The sequence below is a fragment of the Chionomys nivalis genome, chromosome 18 (assembly GCF_950005125.1).
Source record: "Chionomys nivalis chromosome 18, mChiNiv1.1, whole genome shotgun sequence".
In the NCBI taxonomy this organism is placed as follows: Eukaryota; Metazoa; Chordata; class Mammalia; order Rodentia; family Cricetidae; genus Chionomys; species Chionomys nivalis.
Window position 1 is genome coordinate 52,082,687 of NC_080103.1, and position 23,854 is coordinate 52,106,540.

The following is a 23,854-nucleotide window of genomic DNA, read 5'->3' on the forward strand; positions in this document are numbered from 1 at the left end:
CACTCAGACACGAACACGTGCCTCAGCCCATCACCGGTCACACCTTGACAATGCCAACCCCATGCAGCCTTAAGAACTCACAAGTGCCAGTCAAATGTTAGCTGGGCCTCATCTATACGGGCCTATCAGGGTGATGTTTCTACCATGTCATCTGTGGAAATGACAGGTATCCTATGCCTGAAGATACATGCACTATACCCAGATTACCAGAGTACCTGGCCCCAGCCTTCTTATGAAAACTGTATTCCATCTGCTCTATCTTGTAACCTCTGCAGTACACACAGGTCAACACATTGATTAGCTGAAACAGCAACATCAACACTACATTTAGAGTCTACCTAGAACTAGACAAACAGTCTATGAGACACACACCTTGGGACACATTGCCAGGCAACAGTCTTACGCTGCGGAATGGGAGAGGGGAAATGACCTCTCCAGTATCCAGCTCATCTTCTTCCCAACAACTGACAGTGATGCTCTAGTTGGTTTTCTTGTGTCTAACTGGTCTACCTCAAATACCAATTCTTGACTGGTTCTCCTAGCACATCATTTGCTAGCTCGCCAGCTCTTCAGAACCTGAAATAAACTTCACTAATAGCTGAAGTCAAAACTAAGCTTCTGGGATTTGAGGTGCAGCTTGACTAGCCTGTTCAGGGCCCCATGATGCACTCCTAGCACCTCAAAAGTAACAATGGTGACAGCCTCATCTCACCTCCTTGATTATCTTACGCTGGTCCTTTTATAGCTTAGGTGTCACCTTATTTTTTGTTTTCTTCAATTCTACTCAAGGCAGAAGCTTCCAATTACAGGCAGGCCTGACCACACCTCAAAAACCACACCAATCATCCTGATCTACAATGCTAGTCTTGTTTTTTTTCTCCTCCAACACCTCTCTCCATATTTCTTTTTTTTTTTTGTGTGTGTGTGTATACCAAATGTATGCCAGGCAGTAATCTAGATTATACAGATCCAGCAGTGTGCAGGGAGGAACAGAAGAAAAGGAAAGAGAAAACCTTGTTTTTCTAGAGCTAACATTTTACTGAGGGGCAGAGAACAGTACATATTGGTGAGCTCAGATGCTAATGTGCAGAGACTAGTACGTCAGGGAAATGAAAAAAATGCCAGGGCAGGTGACACATAGGTCACGTCCCACCAAGTCACACTGATGTTACATACAAACGGGACACATCCAGATATGTGGGAGAAAGCATTCTGGAAGAGGGAATCTCAGAGGCTGAAGGTCTTGAAGGTTCTAGTGCCAATGTTGGAGACACAGGAAGAAGGCTGCAGCATGAAGAAGGAGAGTGAAGGAAGATGGGAGCAGAGAGGCCACAAGCTTCGGGGAGTCAAGCACATGGCCCTGCAGATGAGTCTAATCACCCATTTCCAGGAGACATGGGTGAGGGCCACTGGAGGGTTTCAGTAGAGAAGTGCAATGAGTCATCTTTCAAAGGCAAGTGGCTGTTTCAGGATGAAGAGATGTGACACATTCTTGTGTCCCCAACACCCACTGCATACAAAGCTATCTGCTTTCATCTGACACCTGCGGTACCCACATGCTATTAGGCTCAGGTAAAATCAACTCTGAGCTTGTCTTACTAATCCCCCGCTGTATGAGTTTTCTAAGGATCCATAAATCAGCAAGGTTTAAAGAGGAAAATGCGATGTTGCAAACATAGCAAGCACCTGATGATGCACTCAATACAGGCTACAAAGAGGCTGCAGCTGGTTTCCTTCTGTCTGGAACTTCATCACCAGTGCCGAGGGCCCAGAGAGCACAGAGGCGCGAGGTATTAATTAGGGTGGACAGACTGCGGGCACTAACCACTTACACTGCTTTGTATGAGAGCGCGCTTGGCAGGAAGGCACTGTAAAGTTCACATACCATTTCAGCTTAGAGATAAGCGATAGAAGCTACAAGGAGGGGAAAATGTATGGCACCGACAGCATCCCTTAGGCTGGGGGTTCCCCGGGAAACTGCCATACTTTCCATCAGCTGCTGCCCCACTGTGAGTCAGGCCCTCAGTGCTTCCCAGCACCTCTCAGAATGTCTGCACTTTCCCTTGTTTCCCTAGTCTAGGACACATGGACCAGCAGGGCAGCAAACAGTACGACACTGTACAAACCTTTGCCACACCTAGCGTACAGCTGTCTGTGGACACCGGGTGGCACTCATTATGTGTGAAGCACAATTTTAATGAGATAATCTGTGGGCTCATTCTGAAAACAGAAATGAGTTCTTACTTGTAACTGCAGAAGAGCTATGGAGACATAAAGGGCTGGAAGCAGGGGAGCAGAACAGAAAACGGGCATGATAAAAAAAGGCACCTGGTCTACACTCCACAGCTGGGTAAGAAACAAAGCTAACAAGGTCTGTTGGTTTAACTTTGCCAACCTTATAACCTACTGGGAGAAAACCAAGTTCAGTAGTTGAAGACTTAACACAGTTGTTCCTTAGGAAGACCTGGGTGAAGGGCAGGAAACCTGCTCCTGTTCAAGGAGAATGAACGACTGACTGGTGAAAAGAGGCATACACTTGGCAGGCGTCTGCAGACGAGTATTTCAGAACACGCCCATGTCTACATCTAGCTACCCACCAGCAGGCTTGTTAACAGATACTTTAGAAATCTACGTCATGTCAGCATATGTGGTGCACAAAAGCAACAAACACTAGAATTACTTCCTTACAATTACATTCACATAGCCTAGGTAGAGTAACCAGAAATTGTCTGAAGAGCAAGGGCATATGCCAGGCATTTGCAAGGAACCTAATCTACTGGTCAAAGTCTAAAGGAGGGACGAAGAAACTGGGAAGAGGGGTGACAGTCTTTGGGAAATACTATAGTTTGAGTTCTGTAACATACTTTCCATCTTTTTAAAGCACCAACTTAAAAAAAAAATTATTATTGTTGTTGTGTGTGTGCATGAGCCCTGTGCCTGTGTGTTTAGACCAGAGAATAGTTTGCTGGAGAAGCTTCTCTCCTTTATCATGTAGGTGGTTCCCAGGGGTCAAACTCAGGTCATCAGTTTTGGTGATGTGCCTTAAGCCGCTGAGCTATCTTGCCAGCCTGTTGCAGAATGTTTGTTCAACTATGCAAATGTGTTGCATTTGTTTATGTTGCAGAATTATTTGCTTAACTATGTAAAGATGTGTTACATTTGTTTGTGTTGCAGAATATTTGTTTAACTATGTAAAGATATATTGCACTTATTTGATTAAGTAAAGATGTGTTGCTGTTTTACCCTGCCTCCTTAAGGCACCGGACTGGTCTAATAAAAAGCTGAACCAATAGTGAGGAAGGAGTTATAGGTGGGGCCTGTGGGCAGGGAGAATAAGTAGAAAGAAGAATTTAGGTTCAAGGAGAAAGAAAAGGAGATAACAAGTGCCAGACAGACACAGAGGAAGCGGGAAAGTAGGACACACAGAATGAAATAAAGGTAAAAGGCCCAAGGCAAGACGCAGACGAATAGAAACAGGTTAAGTTAAAAGAGCTAGCGGGACAAGCCTAAGCTAAGGTCAAGCACTCATAATTAATAAGTCTCTGTGTCTTTATTTGGGAGCTGGGTGGTAACCCAAAGAACATGTCAACTACACCAGCCATTAAATCTGCATAAGTCTGGCTGTAAATATTTATGTGTTTCATACTAGTGGCAGATCTCCTTGGTTTAGTTCCAAAGAAGTGAAAGACCTGTTGGCATCTGTTGGTCTCACTGATGACACTGTGGCATCAAGGACATTCGTCTGTTGGGATGACTCCCAGTCAATAAATGCTACTGATAAATGAACAACATACATTTAAATAGAATGGTTATGAGTATTTTCAGTTTTCAGGAACAAACTCTTCACTCTAGAAAGAAAGGGGATGTCAATGACCTCATTAGTCAAGCACTGAAGCTTATTCAATTTGATATTCACACTGGCATCTTGAAAATGTCCAACCTATATAATTTTAAAATAGAAAATATCGAAGTCAATGGCATTAATTTGTCATATCTAAACTATTTGAAAACTGTTCCTCATTAAGAAAACAAACAGCAACTGAGCACTTACAGGAAAAGTAGGACTAGGTAAAGTAATTTAAAAAATCAAAAGGGGTTAAGACAAAGGGTGGAAAATAGAACAAGAAATCAACTGCTAGATAAGAAACATTTATTTTTTCTATCCTAAAACTGCAGAAAAATCGCAAAGCCAATGCTCGACTTGAGAGGTTTTTAGATAGAAGGTGCACTCCTTACGAATCAGTCTCAACTAGAAAGGATTTTTCACCTATTTCCCCACATTTTCCCTGGGTTCTCAGAAAACTCAATTATGCTTCAGTCTTTTATTATCTGGTAAATAAACTGAAAAACTGAAAACATTTCCACCAAGAACTAACCATTATTCCTCTAACAGCAAGTAACTTATGGAACTCCACCAAGCAGAGGACGATTCCAGCCAAGAACATAGGAGCCAGTTTTTGCATCTTTATCCTACTTTGAGGCCTTATTATTTTATGTGTATGGTGTTTTGCTGAATGGATGTCTGTGCACCATGCCTGTGCATCGGATCCCTTAGAACTGGAGTGATGGTCATGAGCTACCATATGGATGCTAGAAGGCAAATCCAGGTTCTCTGGAAGAGCAGCTAGTACTCTGAACCACTTAACCAGCTGTTCTCAACCTGTAGGTCGTGACCCCTTTGGGGGGTTGAATGAGCCTATCACCAGAGTTACCTAAGACCATTGGAAAACACAGATATTTACATTACAATTCACAACTGTGGCAAGATTACAGTTACGAAGTACCAACAAAAATAACTGTATGGTTGGGGGTCCCCACAACATGAGGAAATGTATTAAAGGGTTGCAGCATTAGGAAGGTTGAGAACCACTGGCTTAAACCATCTCTTCACCCCATGGTGCCTTTGTTGTTGTGGTTAACAGGGACTGAATGAACCCAGGTTTCCCACCATAACTAGACAGCATTCTCCTACAGAACCACATAATAAATTTGTTTTTAAACATTAAGAATTATCCATTTGTTTGTTCTGTAAAATGAGCTGTGTGTGTGAACATGGGTGCATGTGTCATATGTATGGTGGTTGTCAGAGGACAATCACGGATGTCAATCCTCCTTTTCATTTCCTTTGAGTCAGGGTTTCCCTGCGGCTGCTGCAGGCTAGCTGGCTGCTGGATTTCCAGGGACTCCACAGCCCCCCCCCCCCCCCAATATGAACACTTGTGCTACAAGCCTGGTTTCTCCAAAGCTCTAGGGATTCACACTTGGGTCCTCACAATTTTACCTACAGGGTCATCTTCCTAGACTCTCATTTTAAGATGTGAGACAGGATCTCGCTAAGTTGTCTGGGCTGGTTTCAAACATATAATCCTCCTGTACCTGTACCTCCCAGGTAACTAAAACTACAGCATTTGCCAGCATTCTAAGCTCAGTGTTTTGAAGAATAAAGTATTAAAATCAGCAAGTGATGTTTATTTCTTCCCTACTTAGTCACAGAGTCTATGACTATCAAGCTAAGGGATAACCACATCTATAGAATTTCTGGACTATTACATTAAGATACATCAAAGAGTTTCCTCTAATTGACTGTTTAGCTATTTGTTTAAAATGTTGTTTATTAAAATTTTCACAACATATTACTTTTTTCAACAACATAAGCCAATATGAATATATTTAAACCCAGAGTTGCTGTCAATATTTAATAAGACCATTCTTTAAAAAGCCTTATATACTTCAAGTATCTCAGCAAACCAGAGCTCTATGTACAAGACTGTGCCCAAAGCAAAAACACTAAATATATAATTTTAATAATGAAAACCTACAGTATTAGAAACCAGGTCATGTAGAGAAAAAAACAAATCATTTAGGTGAAAGGGTAACAAACACTCATTGAAGGATAATGCAGCCTTCAGGGGAAATATGCATATGAATAAAGTTTATGAAACTGGTTCAGTGCCTCTGCAGAGAAAAATTTTAGTTTATTTTAAAGCTGCCTATAAAATACTTTCAATATTGCAACATGAATTATTTATAGAAAAGTATGAATTTAACTTGAAAGTTTATAATTTTATTGAAGAATCTTAGGAACTATGAGGGGAGTCAGGAATATATCACTTTATGTATGTAATATTTGGGCAATTCTTTAATTATATAATTTCCAGAGAAGTTAAGATTTTCTATTATCTAACCCAGGGATACACCTTTTTGTTCTTTTTCCTTCTCAGCCTTAAAAAAGGAGATTGAGATACGTCTTTCATTTTAAAATTTACACAGAATGGCTCTTAAAGTTGACAGTTGATAAACATTATTCCTGTAAGACACAAGCTCTAGTTTAAAACCCAGGAACATGCCTCAAGTTAGTAAGCCATTTCCTGGTGTTCCTGAAGTTAACAGAGTATTATGAGCTGAGTGTTTGATGTGAGGTTTGCTGGAGCAGAACCACGTGCTCCACTGAGAACATTCAAACAGATGCTATGTTTAGACGAGTCCTTTTAACCAATTTTCTGATTAGTCCTTAATGATGCGCGGGCTCTCAAGGGGGCCACGGAGTGCTTGAGCATTGTTTGTAGTCTATAGTCTTTTGAGCTATTCTATTAAGAGAAAATTACCCCTGACTTATACAATCACGTTCAAACATAAAATAAAATTCTTAATTTTTAAGACGTCTCCCCCAACAGCAGCTCATTGTGGTACCAAAACTGAGTGAGAGTTTCTTTGTTTTCTCGGTCAGTGACCTGGAGAGCTGTGGTGACTGACTAGGCTAGAACCTGTGTGCTCCCGGAGTAGTCGGCTTCAGTTGTATATGAGAAACTGCTCCATATCCCGTAACTTAACAGAACATGAATTCCTTAATTAGCATGAGAAGTGTCAATTTATGAACACTAGAGGGCAGTAAAGCACTGGAAGGAATATTTAAATTACAGGTCTAAAAGAGGTGTGTCAGTACATTCTTTTTTTTAAAACCCAAATCCTAACACTTTAATGAAGTTATTCAGTTTTATGCTGATGACATATAAAGCATTCTTTAGTACATCATTTTGGATGCTACTTACTTTGCAAAATCCAAATAAGAAATGTGTCCATGATAAAACCCTGGCTTCATCTCGTTCCAGGTGGTAATATTCTTTACAAAGCGTACCTAAAAGAGAGGACATATCATTACCTCGCTGCAACGTGAAGGAAACGGCATCTGAGAGCAGCAAAACACCGCCCACTCAGGAGCAGGATCAAGTCCCAGAACTTGGACAATTACAGAGCTGGAAGACACGTTTGAAGTAAAGGCAGATAGTGAAATCAGTATGTACTAATTTACCACACCCAGGAACAGTGGAGTGCATTTACACAGGGTGGCAGGAGGTGCAGGGGTAATTCATGGATGCCAACTTGACAGCTGTAAGGGATTCTCTTGGCCAGCTTATCTGCGATGGGAAGATCCATACTAGATATAGGCAGCACCCTTGGTTGGCACCCAGACGGGAGGAGGATGGGAAGAAGGCTGTATTTGCCTTTCTGCCTTTGTACCTCTTTTACCCTGCAGCTGCCTGTACCACTGCAGCTACTATAACTGCCTGTAGCTACTGTAGCTGCTGCCCTCTTTTGCAGATGTCAGAACCCAGATTCTTCAGGCTGAAGATGAATGCCCTCAGGGCCAAGCTGGAACTCCTCGTGGACTCAACAGTTACAGGGTCAGCTACTCCAGTGTTTAGACAGACATTGCTGAACTACCTGAGCAGCATCACATAAGACATTCTAATACTTGCTCTCTTTGATAGTTGATATGGTTGGATGGGCCTGTATCTATGTGTTTCTGTGCACATGTGTACTGAAGCCATAAGAGGGTGTTGGGTTTCACGGAGCTACAGTGTAGGTGATATGACCTGCTCCATCTGGGTGCTGGAAAACAAACTCAGGTTTTATAAAGAGGAGCAAGCACCCCTAACCAATGATCCACCCCAGCATGATCCACTTTACTATACATGCATATACATAATATGTGTGTGTGTGTGTGTGTGTGTGTGTGTGTGTGTGTTCATTCTGCTGATTCTGTTCCTCTAGAGAACCCTGGCTGTCTTAATTAGGGTTTCCACTGCTGTAATATAAAGCAGCACAATCATAAACATCTTAGGGAGGAAAGGGTTTATTTCACAGACATTTCCACATTACAGTCCATCATCAAAGGAAGTCAGTGCAGGAACTCAGCACAGCAGGAACTGATACAGAGGCCATGAAGAGTGCTGCTTACTGACTTGGTCCTTCTGATTTGCTCAGTTTGCTTTCTTAGACACCCTAGGACCACCTGCCCAGGTGTGGTGCTGCCCACAATGGCGTAGGCCTGCACACATCATCATGAATCAAGTAAATGCACCCACACCCCCAGACTTGCCTACAGGTCAATCATGGGGGTGTTGTTCCCAATGAGCCTACCCTATATCAAGTTAACGTAAAAGTATCAACAATATCCCATCAACAATATACACTGAAGTTTGCAAGCAACATTTCAATGTAAGAAATTCAGTGTGTGTGTGTGTGTGTGTGTGTGTGTGTAAATTTAAAAAAGTATCTCATGAAACCAAGGTGAGCACAAAGCTCATCATGTATCCAAGGATGACTTTGAATTCTTGATATGTCTGCTACCACTTCCCAAGGGGTTTTATTTGTGTTTCACCATATCATGCTCATTCCATATATTAAATATTGTCTTTTATGATACATTATTCAAAAAGTGATTATAACAAAGATATTTCTATGCTTCAACAAATTAAAATATGACTACAAAAATGATTAAAGATGATGATTATAAGCAGATTTTAAAGACTGGACTTATAAACTAGTTCAAATTAAAACATTTAACATATCCAAATAACTAAAATGTCCTTTTAACTTTAAAAATGATGCATGTATGAGTCACTGCATGCATCCGTACCATGTGAGCATGGCAGCAGGTGACCACCGAATCCACGAGAGAGCTGTATCTCTTGTACTGTTGTGAGTGCTTGAGGTGGGTACTGGGAACTGAACTCAGGGCCTGTGCAAGAGCACTATACACTCTTAACTGCTGAGCAACTCCCCAGTCCCTAAACACTTCTTAATTTACTAGAATTGGAAGTACACAAAAAGTTAACACGAAAAATTGTATAAGTGCACTTAATCATTTTTAAAGAATTGAGAAAACAACTGGTTAAAGACTTTGAGTGCCAGCAGCTCCACAATTTCTCAAAGGCAGTTAGTCTGCACAACAGGCCAGAACTGGTCAGGACTCCCTTCTGGAGAGGAGATACTCACGTCAAAGCCACTGCTCTCCACTGCAGGGATGGCAGGCTGCGACACCAGTCCCAGAAGACCAGCGTCCACACTGCTAACACTGTCAGCCTTTCGTCTACATCAGACCCGAGTTACACGACCCTGTCCTACAGCATCTGCCCTTGGGCTTCTGACATTACTGCCCGGAGGGAGGGTGAGTGCTCTCTCCAGGAGGCCTGATGGGACGTTAGGAAGAACACCACAGGTGCAGCCCACAAGTCGGGAAATGTCCACGGGATAAAACAAGGTCCTGGGGCAGTTTTAGGCTTAAGGGACACATTATTAACTGATACACTGAGGCAAATGGTAGTAACATTAAGAGCCACATACATACATGTATGTGTATGAGGTGCTGTGCTCTTTCCTATTCATTCTTTAAATTCAGCACCAAGTAGAATAAAAATATAAAATGGCAAGTGAAAAATAGATAATCCAAAATCATGCACAACATGAAATGTGCTTGTAATACTAATTATGTTGGGTCCTATGTAAATCAAGTATTTCTACCAAAAATAAAGAGGGACTGGAGAGATGGCTCAGTGGTTAAGAGTACTGGCTACTCTTCCAGAGAAAGGGGAACCTGGCTGGATTCTCAGCATCCACATGGCAGCTCACAACCACCTGTACTTCCAGTTCCAGGAGATCGGATGCTCTCTTCTGGCCTCTACAGTCACCAGTCATGCACATGGTACACGAACATACATGCAGGCAAAACACTCATTTAAAAAAAAAAAAAAAGAGGAGGAAGGAAAGGAAGAGGAAGAGGAGGACGGCGAAGGGAGAAAGGAGGTCATTTTTCCACAGCGTAAGACATGCTCAGAAACTCAGATGTTTTCCAAACTGAGATTTAACGTGAACGTGGTGGTTTAGGAGGGAATGATGAAATTCTAAGGAAATGCTGCTGGAGAAGGCAGATGTCAGAGAGAACCAAAGCACACAAATATGGAGTAGAACGTGTAAGAGACTCGCAGAAACAGGAGTCAGACGTACACTCCAGGCGTCTTCTCTTACCCCCAGACATTCCTAGGATGGTCACTATGAACCTGAGGCATTCTGAGGATAAATGACTTGTCCCACCTGTGTTTTCTTATTAGTGAATCAGGAGGTTGGGTTAGATGGCTGTTAGTTTTCTCAAGCTTGAAAATGCAAACCAAGCCACCCAGAATTGCTGTGGAGATAGATCCCAATGCAGCAGTCCTGAAGTAGTGTCTGGAATTCTGCATTTCTAATAAACCTTCAGGAGGTGCTGTTGCTCACCCCCGACCACAGTGAAGAACAGTCTTTCAGAAGGGATGGGCTTAGGAACCAGCTCTTAACTTTGTTAACGTGAGGCTTGTTTTGTGGTGTTAACAAGAAGGCCTGAGGGCTACAGAAACTCTTGGGCAAGGTTATCCTCACACTGTTACAAAACAATACTCTGAAATCCAGCAGGTGTTCTGGTAATCACACAAGCTACTAGAGTACATAAAACAAAGAGGGGGGGCAGAAGCAGTGAACCCTGCCTACTTTGTACTCATTCTCTGTAACCCCTACCTCTCCAGTGAGGGCTTTAAGTCCACTAGAAGCACGCATTTCACACACAGTTCAGATTAAAGTACTTCCGGTCTGTTAGAGGCAGGCGTAGAGAAAAGGCATGAATGTTATGCTATATCCAATCCTGAACTTATTAGTGAATCAGAGTTTTAGAGGTAGAAAAGAACAATGGAATCCTGTAGTCTTTACTTTTAAAGGAACAGCGAAAACCACATTATCTTGAACTGGGGAGGGGGGCGCTGGCTCAAGAGGTTTCAAATGAGAAGAATTTCAGTATGTTGCCTAAAGATTGTTCTTGTGATATTTTGGTGAAGAAAGTGGCTGCCTTTTGCCCTTGTCAGAAGTCTGCCTGGGGCTAAGGTGAAGTGACTTGGATTAATTCTGTTGGCAGAGGAAATCTGGCTATCAGTGGTGACTCAAATGAAGACTTATAATGAAAAGGAGCAAGCTGAGAAAGGTAAAATACGAAATGTAAAATCTAAGGAGAAAAGGAGCACCAGGAAGTCAAATGGAGCTAAATTCTCTGCTCAAGGAGAAAACAGATTAAGAAATGTAATAAAGGGAGTAGTGACCTCAGGGCAAGATCCCACCCAGCTATGTTTCCAACACGTAAAAAGGAATTTAAGAAAAGGTTTAAGAGCCAGGTGTAGTGATGAATGCCTTTACTGCCAGAACAAATAAAAGTCTTCTGCACTCAGAAGGTAGAGGCAGGCAGAGCTCTGAGTTCAGGACAGCCACGTCTACAGAGTGAGTTCCAGAACAGCCAAGCCTAGGCAGAGAAGGCAACCATGGAAAACAGAAAGCTCGTGTAGAAGCAACTGAACAAGGGGTTATGTTCCAGCCCCAGCAATCAGCAGAACTTGGTGTCTTTGGCCACGTGATTCTGACATTAAGGACAGAAGAAAGGGATTATGGAATTTGCCTTTGCAACTACGGAAAACCACTAAAGCCAGGCATGTGTCAGGGCTTTTCCTGATTAGGGGCCCAGAGAAGCTATTGTATAAAGCAGTGAAGTTGAAGCCTGGATTGCCTTGAAGAACCCAAGTCGTCGAAAATGCCAGAGCTGTGGGATACCGAGGAGAGCTGCTAACAGGGAGTGGAACGTGTCCAAGAAAAGGAAGGGTGCTGCAGTCAACAAAGCTGAAAAGGGTTGGAGATCTGAAGAGCACTTTGACATCGGACATGGAGATGCAGAGTTTGGAGTGTGCCCAGCTGGTTTTTGGTCTTGCTTTGGTCCAGTATTTTCTCACTGCACTCTCTCCTCTACATTTTGGAATGGTAATGTATATCCTGTATCATTATATATTGGAAGTATGTGGTCTGCTTTTTGATTTTGACTTTACAAGAGCATACAAACTGTTAAATAGTATGAGAATGTTATAGACGATGGGGACCTTGGAAGTTGGACTGAACGCATTTTTGCATTATGATATGGCTACAAGCCTTTGGAGCCCAGGAAGGGTATGTGGTTTGGAAGAAAATGGCTCCCAAAGGGAGCAGCACTAATGGGAGGTGTGGCTTTATTGGAGTAGGTGTGGTCTTGTTGGAGGAAGTGTGTCACTGTAGAGACAGTTCACTTCCTGCTGCTTTTGGATCAAGATGTAGAGTTCTCCAGCACCAAGTCTGCCTGCTCACCACCATCCCCCCCAACTGCCACCTTCCCTACCATGATGGTGATGGATTGAACCTCTGAAACTCTAAGTCAGCCCCCCATTAAATGCTTTCTTTATAAGAGCAGTCATGAATCTCTTCACAGCAACAGACATCCCAACTAGGACCAGGGCGAAGTGGTGCTTCCCACTCTCTCCTCTGGAACACAGCTGGAGCACGGGGAGTGCCCTTTACACGGGTCACTTTCAACCCCTCCCCAAAGCTGTCTCATGGAGATGCTGTAAGCCATTAGAAAAGGGCAGCTTGGATGGCTTCCCTTTGAAAGTATCTGTCGAACCGCTTTTCCTTTAGCCATGTTTAATATTTAGCCTCTGGTTTCCAAATGCTTCCCCATTTCCACCTCCACTTTTCCTCCACCCACCTGGTCCCTGCTCCCCACTTATCATTTTCCGCCCTCTCACTCCCGCACCACACGCTGGTTCTCCCCGTTTGTTTTCTTCTAGCAGTCCACGCCAGGGCATGCTGCCCACAGGGCCTGGCTGAGTCACCCAGTGCATTTTACAGATTCTTCCTTTTATACCAGGCGAAGGGCAATGAAACCCAACAGCATCAAATGGCGTTTAGGAGGCTGAAAACACTGGACACTGGCAGAGGGAGAAGAGAATACAAATAAGAGTTTCCACACTCTGACTGAAGCATGCTATCAAAAAGGATGTTTCGGAAAGGGTAGTTAGATACAGTACATGAAAATAATGTTTTTATGGCTAGCCTGGAGCAGATTCTAAACTATGACTTCTGTCGGGTTTTATAACTCAAGCAGAGCCAGGCTAGCAAGTAATCACAAGACACCTTTAGGGAAAACACAAGCAGTGTAGGTGGTGGTACATGATTTATTTGCTTGTTGAATCGGACCTGAACCAATTCTAAAGGAAAGAGCTAGGAAAGCACCTTTGCATGAACAGTATCTGGGCCTACATTTGCGACAGGCTTGACTTCACATTCTGATCGCCTGCAATCACAAAAGAGCTCCTTCTGCTATCTGAAAGACTGGGGTATCCCTGAATGCCCTGGCATGCTTCCAACTTTGTAATTACTATCTATTGAGATGAAGACTACTATTAACTTGAGTAATTACTATTCACCAATTCCTACTGATAAATTTACTTTAAATAAACATTTCTTGCCTAGCCATAGGCATATTGTTTAAGGCTAAACCAGAGAGAAGATTTTCTATACTCAGGAAAACTAGTGAGAGGATAGAAAAAGCCTAAGCTCAGCTGCAACAGAGGGCACAGAATCTGAGGTTCAGACCTAAGCTGCTCAAGAGTCCTAAATCACCCAAGAAATAAAGATCAACCTTCCATCAGAGGATTTACTCTGCTTATAGCTGGAACCATGGTGCTGTGGTCAGTTAAGGACTACCACCAAAATCTAGGCTGGCTCATTTGTTTGCACATTCATCATTTAACAATGTATCAACTATCCTCAATGTCTTGGTTACCCATTTGAGGCACAAGGCATGAGGCAAACAGTGAACAAGCAAGATGTCTGCCCTCAAAGGGCTTACACTACAGTAGAGGAAAACAAAAAGAAATAAAATCAATATGTAACCTAATTTTATAAACTGATTAGTACCAGGAGTGATGTGGTTCCAATGCTTTGGAAGGAGCATTTAATAGAGCACAGGATGGCTGGTCAAGGTTCAAAACACTAAGAGGATAGCATGAAGACAACTGGAGGAGAAACTTATTCTACAAGAAGGTAAGAGCAGAGGTCTTGAAGTGAGGAAGGCCTCGTACAGTCAATGAGCCAAAAGGCTAATGTCTAGTGAATAAGAAATTTGGATGCTATAGGGAAAATAAGAACATAAATTTAAAGATAAATAAAACTTTCTGGAATGATCTCAATGTGTCTTTGTATACCATTGAACTGTGTTCTAAATCACTGATCCTCAAATTGTAGCCTCAAGTGGAAGCTTTTTAAAAATTTCAGAACATCAAGCTCCATTTAGGCCTTCAGAGTAAGAACCTGCACTTTGACCAGTGATTAGCTTACATATAAAAGGTTCCAAATGCTTAGCTGCCATGTTGCTCAGAGAAGTTAACATAGCAAACTATCTAGGTTCTAATGAAAATGAGCACAATTAAGCTTGAGAGTAAGTTAACAAAACACACATGCATATACCATAGAAATATTTAAATGTATTGTCCTATAGGGCTAGATACTTTAAATGTTTAAACCAAGAGGGCTCACAAATAATCAACTAGGCATATGAGAAGAGACTAGATTTAAGAGGAACACACAGGATGCTGCCAATCACACTACTGCTCTTACCTAAAAGAGCTGTGTCTCTCAGCAATTCTTTCCTTTAAAAAAAAAAAAGGTATTTTATTTTTTATGTGTATGAGTATTTTGGCTGCATGTGTGTCTGTATACATGCATGCCTGGTGCCCACAGAGGCAAGAAGAGGAACTTGGATCCCTTGGAACTGAAGTTACCAATGACTATGAGGTAAGATGAGTGCTTACCTCTGGAAAAGCAATCAACACTCTTAACTACTGAGCCACCTCTCCAGTCCTTGCCAATTCTTTTTAATCATCTGAATTAAAGGCCCCTCAAAAACCAAACTCTAACAAAGGTCACTTCATTTTAATCACTTAGTTTCTTGTGCTTTGTATTCTATTAATCTCCTCTTTAAAAACCTTTCTTCTTCAACTGTCCCAACTGCTTAATTTCAGAGAGGAGGCTAAGGTAGAACATCCCTGCATATTTGAAGCCATCCAAAGCAACAAACTCTACACTATGGAAAAGGCAAAATGGTATGGAGCCAACATCCAAACTGCTTACCTAGACAGTTATCCTTAACTGTTAATATATTGCAACTTCCAGTATGCTGTCTCTATGTGTAGACATACTCACTGTTCTCAAGTACATGAGAACAGCACACAGCCACACTTCATTCTTACATTGTGTACTGCTTATGAACAAGGACCTTATCGTTTTAAATCAAATGTTCAACTACATACAGATCTCACATCTTTGCTTTCCACTCCTTAATCTCCTGTAGTCTGAGCCTCTACCCCAGCACCTTGTCCTGTTGGCTGTCACAACACTGGAACTTTAGCAAAGAGAGGGGAAGTTGTTTCCTGGGATGTTCTAAGACATGAATGTCTGCTTTCTTCAGTTATGTCCACGTAAAGCATTTTGGTGAGATTATCATCACTGATGTTTCCATTATCTTCAATTTCTGATTCTGTGTCTTAGGCTCTCAAGTCAATTTTACAAATCTCTTTCAAAGACACGCCCTGGCTTTTCATTTCATTGATATTTCTCCCAAAGACCGTGGCACAATCTTCGTATGCATCACATGTTCAGTAAGGTAAATGAAACACTTGAGAGCAAAGCTAGTAACTTTCCAGGATGGCGAGGAGGCCGTTGCTGTCATCCCACTGAACAGCTCTTTATCAGACTAAACATGCTTAGTGTTTTGCTTCTAAACTAAAAGAAAAGTATTTAAGCATGTAAGGAATTGGTGCCTAGTATAAAACATACATGATGTGCAGTGCTGGGCTGGGTGGGATGAGCTGGATTGGGTTGGACTGGACTGGATTGAATTGGAGGAGCTCCATTTCGATACATGAGCATCCAAAAGGAACAGGGTCTCCTATCAAAGCCCCAGCTTTTTTATGAGTCAATGGGGCTTTAAATGGAGGGTCTGTACAACAGCATACTCACTAAAGTCAGACATAGATTTGAAGCTATTTGCTTAGAAAGGGCTAAAACCACCCTTAATTTCTCCTTAATTTGCTGAATATTATGATATGGCATTAAAACAGAGCAATGGTATAGAAGATGGGATACTTTAAAGCTGACTTCAGAGTAAACATAGTCTTAAGATTGCGTTCAGATGAAGCTCCTTGGGTTGTAAGGGAAGCACTCTAAACATGCCATGCTAAGGAAAGGGAGCCCCAACATGGTTTGTTTTTAGAAAATGGCTTCTACACAGGAGATCAGAAAACATTACACACGCTGTATCGGAGGACACGTCTGTATAAGCCACTCCTAATTAGGACCAGGCTTTGAGTTACTGGCTGACATTTGGGATATGTCATTTAATGCTTAAGACCACTTCCCTAAAGTGTTCTACAAAGAACACAAACAAAAACCAAACAAACCTCTCAGTGCTGTTCATTATACAAGTTGACTGCTTTAGGCCAGCACTTCTGCTTCTCTGTGCTCTCCTTATGTATAAATACCAAGTGCTGCAAGGAAAGCAGAGGCTGGAGCCCATCCAAATGCAACTGGAAAATGCAGCCACGGTGCTGATAAATGTCATGTGTGCCGAGCGTCTCCATGCTTACATTTCATGATGGAAAGAAGCAAGCATGTCACTGCCAGATGCCTGGTAGCTGCCAGAAAACTTCGGAAGGTTGGACACAAAATAAGTAAAAATTGGAGAAACAAGTGAATCATAAAAAATACTGTTGAGGAAATCTGACATTATTCTAACATGCTCCTTTTAAATCAAGGTAAGATATGCAATGCAACAATGCAAACCCACTACGTAGAATGCAAAATTAACATTTAGTAGGCTGTCCCTTGAGATATACAGTACTGTGAGTTTTTTTTAAATAACCAACAGTGTAAAAAAGCTTGTGCTTCCTTTTATTTACGGAAAATTGTTTTAGCTAACAAACATATATTTTGGGTTCTATGAAAAATAAATTATCTTAAAGACAACCAAAAAGTAGATGGGTAGGTGATATGTATCTACCACTAGTCTTCAAAACCCGTATGAGTTTTCTTCCCTCTGTTTAGTATAAGGGCTATAGATGCACTTACCACTGGGAAAATGTTCAAGTCCATAACAAAATGAGTTCCGCTGCTTTCAAACAGCTGAAGCCCTAGCTGCAGAAAGACTCTAATGGATACCAGCTGGCTATTGAAGCCACTCAATGGTATCTGGGATTACCTAGGATTTTAGTTTCTTTTCATGATGGTCAAGTACCCATCCAACAATATTTACAATGAGAAATTTATAATTACAGTCATCACTGCACGTGTGTGGAAAAGTGTAACCTACTTCTGAAAGAGATGAATAAACTAGATTTCATTTAACAATCTCCTGTATTTTAAAATACTATTTTTTTTTTTTTTTTTTTTTTTTTGGTTTTTCGAGACAGGGTTTCTCTGTGGCTTTGGAGCCTGTCCTGGAACTAGCTCTGTTAAAATACTATTTTATGAAGGTACCTATCCAGCCGATCATCCCAAACTCCTGACAATCAAAAGATAAGATTTTGATAAAGACACCAGCCACAGTCTGTTCTCCAGGAGGCTAATTTATGGCTAATATGCACATGAGTTACCAAAGATGACACTCAGGAAGCTATAAAGAACTGCATACAAGTATCGAGCCAATACTTCCTCATAGTAAATTGAGACAATAAAGTAACTTTTGCTGCAGGCATCTTATCAAGTTTAAAAAAAAAAAAAACAAGCATTGGGCATGGTGGTGCACATTTGTAATGGAGAACTTGGGAGGCAGAGGCACGTGGATCTCTGTGAGCTTGAAGACAGCCTAGTCTACATTGTTAGCTCGAGGATAGCCAGGACTACATAGAGAAACCTTGTCTCAAAACCACCAACAACCAAGGGATTCCATATGGAAGAATATCAAAGCTGTGCCCAAAACTTCTAGCCATTTATTAGTTTGCTTATTAAACAAATACTTGACTACAGATTATATAGAAGAAAATGTGTCAAGTATTTGGAAGATTATAAATTCAGAAAGAAGTTGGTTGTCCCCTCCCCACAAAAACTGACAATAGGGCTCATCTCCCTTTTAAGTCACTTCGTCCCCCGCAACACCAGATTTGAGGGGACATTGGAAAGCATTTTCGTGTTCCCCACGTGATAATTACCTGATCTTGCAATGACATTACTGGGTTGTTTTTGGTAGTGTTGATGTGGAGAACATGGTATCTGTTCTTCGCACACAAGTCATAGGCGATGTTGGTAAAGGAGGTGCTCGCAGTCTTGGGAACTCTGTTATAAATGATGACTATATCGTCTTCTTCATCGAAAGCTGCATCTTGCCGAGGGCCATCCATTGTATGCCGCTGTTCAATTTCCCGGACTTCATGTCTTGCAATTGCCCTTTCTGTAAGGAAAAGAAGAGCCAAACTAAATTCTTTACCTTTTTTTTAAACACCTTACTATAAGAAAACTTACAAATTAAAAAAAAAATGCACACCAAAATTAACCATCACACCAAAGCCTGTATATCCCACTACAGAAATCCACAGCTATAGAAATCCACACTACAGGAGAAAAAAAAAAAAAAAAAAAAAAACCTAATGCCAATGATACATTTCCAACAATCCCTACACCTAAGGGAACAACACAGAACAGCAGAAAGATTCCAAGTCAGAGAACCAGGACGTCTACTGTGAGATAGTGTCTTCCATATATGACAGGGAAGATGGATCCATATTATCTAAGAAATTATGGTCACTTAATCAAGTCCTGCAGACTTGACATGCCACTGGGTATGAGAAAATTTCACCAGGTCCTACCCCAAGATGAAGGCATATAAAGGAATTTATGGCTGCTAAGATGATGTGGGATTCCCTTCTGTATGCTGTTAATATGTTTTCTTGCCATTGGTCATTAAAGAAGCTGCTTTTGGCCAATGGCATAACAGAGTAAAACCAGGTGGGAAATCTGAACAGATGTAGAGAGAGAGTAGGTGGAGTCAGAGAGATGCCATGTAGCTGTCAAAGGAGAAAGATACCTGTCCACAGGATCCTTACTGGTAAACCATGAGCCTCATGGTAAAATATAAAATAATAGAAGTGGGATAATTTAAGATGTAAGAGCTAGCTAGAAATATGCTTCAGCTATTGGCCAAGTAGTGTAATGAATATATTTTGGGTCTGGGCGGTCAGGAAATGAACAAGCAGTCTCCACCACACTGAGACACCAGAATCAGTTTTCTCTAGTAATAAGCCCTAGATAAGATTATCTAATTCCATGCTGTCAGCCCTAAACACACAAATGAGCAACATTAAATGGATTATGGATTCCAAAGGTTTTGTGTGTGTGTGTGTGTGTGTGTAAAATAATAATTAAAGAGGTCATGAATTTGATAGGGAGTGGATGAACACAGGAGTTGGAGGGGGGAGAGGGGAAAAGGCTAGAAATGATGTAAATATAGCACTCATATATAAATTCAAAAATTTACAAAGTAAAAAATTTGGCGAGTAAAAATATGGATGGTACTCCCATAGGATAATAATGAAGTCCCCTCCTTTTCAGCTTTTGAAAGTGTACTTAAGCAAGGAAGGCAAAAATTAAAGTATGAGATTTGGTTCGCAATTCACAGTAAACAGAGGTAGTGTTTGTAACATACTAGATGTGACTTAGAGAACACACTAGATGCTAGTGGACCGTTTAGTTTAAAACAGCTAATTTATGTGAATTTCACTTAAAAATTTATCATCAAAAAAGTACAAAATAGTTCTTAAAATATTAGCTCATTTTAATAATATTAAAAACAAAAGGTTTATAAAATGCACTATTCTTTGTTTTTGAGTTAGGGTTGCCTTAGTGGTTCAGGCTGACCCTGAGTTTAAAATCCACCTATTTTCAAGAGCACACCTCTGTACTGGACTTGTAGCTGGAATTTTCTTTGGACCACTAACCAACTCCCCCACAAAAACACAGAGACTTATAATTAGTTATGAATGCTCAATCTTAGCTTAGGCCTGTCCTGCTAGCTCTTTTAACTTAATTTAATTTGTTTCCATTTATCTACATTTGGACTTGGGGCTTTTTACCTTTCTTACATTCTGTATGTTACTTTCCTGGTTCCGCCTTGTCTGTCTGATTGGTCCCCCACCCCCCAATCTTAAATTCCTCTTCCTACTTACTGTCCCTGCCTGTAAGTCCCAACTATAACTCCTCCCTCACTATTCACCATTCAGGTTTTAGTAGACCAATCAGGTGCCTTAGGGAGGTAAGGCAAAACAGTAACACATCTTGGCATAATTAAACAAATGAAACACTTCTTTACATAGTTAAACAATATGCAGTAACATAAACAAATGCAGCACAGCTTTGCATAGCTAAGAAATATTCTGCAACACTGCCTCATAATTCATTCTCCAAGAAGTTCATTATTATCTCCACTCAGTCAGGAAACTGACGTCAAGGACGTGACTGCTGGCTGATTACTGATGTAAGAACACAATTCCAGGTCAGTCTGACCCCAGAGTCTGTGCTCCACATTGCACTGGCTGAAATTTAGTATTTTTCTCACTGTACTTAGAAGAGAAGCGGCACAACTTTAGCACCAAATCCTGCAGGACACAATACAGAGGTATACTCTTTAATACTGTTACTTACAGAAAACGTTTTTTACTTTGGAATTTATGAAGCATTCTGTGGTCATTTAGTGAAACAGATGGACAGTACTCAACTGTTTTCTAGGAACTGAAAAGGAAAACATGCTGTATTATCTGTGCAGCTTCCTGCTAGTGCATCATTATTTCAACATTTTTAATGTAAAAAAAAAAAAATCAAAGCCAAAGCAAAATAATTCTTAAATTACTATCGTTTTAACAGTCCATTAACTGCACAATATTCTAAGTACTATTCGTGAACTTTTATGAAACAAGTCAGTTTTCTCTTGGTGGTAGATCACTACACGGACAGTAAAGACAGTGTTCGTGGGGAAAAATAGCCTTCATTACCCTATATCAGTCAGTAATTATGCCAAATACATATTTGAGAAAGGTAAAATAGTGTGAAAAAATTCAAGGGCTGACTACAATCACTGCTCTTTCCTCCCTTCAATGACTTGAATACTCTGAAGCACAATGGAGTCCAGTTCAGTCATTCTATTTCTTTTTAATGAATTTTTAACAAAGCTTTATATCTCAAATTATTTTTCAAATTTTAGAGATGTATTAAGTGTTCCTATTTCAGTTACCATCTCGTACAGAGCTGAATGAATGTCGCTGTAACAAATGCTCTGGAAACAAAATACTTCCAAACCTGAGAAGGGGGAAGAAGTGGTCTGGACAACACGCTGAGCATGCTGAGCCTGAAAGGATGGGGCTGCTTTCAAACTGCAGTGATGACAAGCGGGGGACAGCACAAAGCAGGGGTAGCAGTTAATAATACACATTATTATAATGAATATGGAATTACATAACAGCAGTAAAGAGAAGCAGCTGAGAAAATACTGCACTTACATTGGGGCCAGGAACAATTCCATGTGTCTAAATGAACACAAATTCATCTAATTTTCAAAAGAATCTGTACAGGACAATAATGCATAAAGCTGTATTCAAGAAGAGTAAGTACATTCCTATTAAAACGCAGTAATTACTTTCTTAAGTCACAAGCAAGGACAGTTCTTAACACATTTGTATTCAATGGCACAGGGACAGTACGTGACATTTTAAGCCCACACTAAAGACGAACGTACATCCGAGTGTATGTGAACTAGATTATCATGCTACATACAGAGGATAAATGCATCGAGAAATACGCAGTACTGTGAAGCAAAGGATGCCCTGTCTTTGTAGCAGTATCCTAGGTGGACTGCCTCAACAGGGGGAGGTCTTTAAGGTCATTAGTATAGGCAAGCTCTCCAGGAGGTTGGAGTCGGGTCGAGTGGGGTAAAGCTGTTGGTCCCAGTTGATAATACAGACATTATCCTTGGGTGAGGACCAAAGGATGAGACAGAAAGAACTCTAGAACAGAGCTGAAACCAGGACTCTCTGGGGTAAATAAATACTAAATTCCACAAAGCTATGATATTCTCATAACAGAGCAAGCAAAGCAAAACAAACCATAGGTAAAAGTGGGCCCACAACAGCTAAGCAGGAAAGGAGTAGATGCATAGCGGTCTAACACATTTGTGTTTTATGCAGTGATATGAAGACAAGCTTGTCTTGGGTCAATGTAGCTCACGAAGCCACACTTCATGTCCTCCTTTTGTCCCCAATGCCCATGCTTACATCTATGTATGATGGCGAAGATACAAAATAATCCCACACTAGTTCAGAATTACGTATAACAAAGGGTTATTTATTTAGGGGAGACTACCAGATCACTGTCCTAGATCACAGTCCTCTGTGAGAACAGGAACAGAGTCTAACAATCGGACGCGAGAGCTGGAAGCAAGGGAGGGAGCAGTCAGTATAGTGTTACTTCCGTTTGTTTTCAGGGATGACCACGTGGTTGTGGATAACCAATGAGCGGGACTCTGCTGAGGAAGATTATTTCTCAGGCTCTCAGCATTCCCATGGTTCTTTGTCCAGGGCTGAAGCATCATAAGATTTTTCCCTCCCACACTGTGTCTATTGATGTCTTCCTTGTTCAAGTCATGTTCAGGAGTCATATTGATGAGACTCGTGCATGCAGCTTCTCTGGTATTTCCCAGTGTAGACTCATAGCAAACTTCCTGTTCGTATGGCTCTTTGAATCTTTTTGCCACCCTCTTCCATGACTTTCCCTAGGCCTTAGGCACAGGAGGTACGGTGCAGACGTGTCAGGTGGGGCAGATATCACGTGATCACTTGTTCTCTGCATTTTGATTATTTGTAGTTTTCTATCTGTTGCAAGAAAAGTTTCTTTGATGAGGGATGAGCTATAATTATCTGTGGGTATAAGATAAATATTTAGAATAAAATTAAGAATTATCCTGGCTTAGTAAAGTGGTGGTTGGAGGTTCTCCTCAAAGACCCAAGACATGACTCAATAGCCCTGGGTAACTGGCTGTTTTCAGTACCAGCATGATCTTCTTGTTGTTGGTTGTCGAGTGGCCTTAAGTCTAATTGGAGACCCATTGGTTACCACCTAGGTATGTGTGCCCCTAATGTACCCTTCGAATACTGTGTCATGTTTGTCATTGTTAGAGTTCACAGGTGTGGTGGTCTGAATGCAAATGGTCACCATAGGCTCAGAGAGTTGTATGCTTAGTCACCAGTTGGTAAATGTTTGAAAGAGATTAGAAGCATGGGGAAGTATAGCCTTGCTGGAGGAAATGTGTTACTGGGGTGGGCTTTCAGGTTTCAGGCCCATACCAGGCCCAGTGGCGCTCTGCCTGCTGCCTGCAGATCAGGATGTAGCTCTCAGCTATTTCTCCAGCACCAGGCCTGCCTATGTCCCACCATGCTGCCCACCATGATGATGGTTAGTGGATGCTATGAGAATTAAGGAAGAAATTACACTTGTTTGTTCCTTTTGCCCTCAGTAGTGATATTCCACTTGTATTTTAACAAATAAAGCTTGCCTAAAGATCAGAGAGTAAAACGGCCAGCTACAGCCCTCCCTTTTTGCTTAGGGTATACAAGGGCTATGAAAATACATTTGGGCGGATACAGTATTCACTGGATGCCCT

General features: G+C 41.3%; 1 protein-coding gene across 2 annotated transcripts in view; it reads right to left on the reverse strand.

Moving 5' to 3' along the window:
• Positions 1 to 23,854, reverse strand: part of Hs2st1 (heparan sulfate 2-O-sulfotransferase 1) — a 117,652-nt gene that overhangs the window by 15,193 nt on the left and 78,605 nt on the right. For both annotated transcript variants that reach the window (XM_057793951.1, XM_057793950.1), the window contains exons 2-3: positions 18,363 to 18,601; positions 7,050 to 7,135 (exon numbers count right to left, since the gene is read on the reverse strand). In XM_057793951.1, coding sequence (XP_057649934.1) covers positions 7,050 to 7,135; positions 18,363 to 18,601 — 325 coding nt within the window. The remainder of the gene's footprint in view (positions 1 to 7,049; positions 7,136 to 18,362; positions 18,602 to 23,854) is intronic.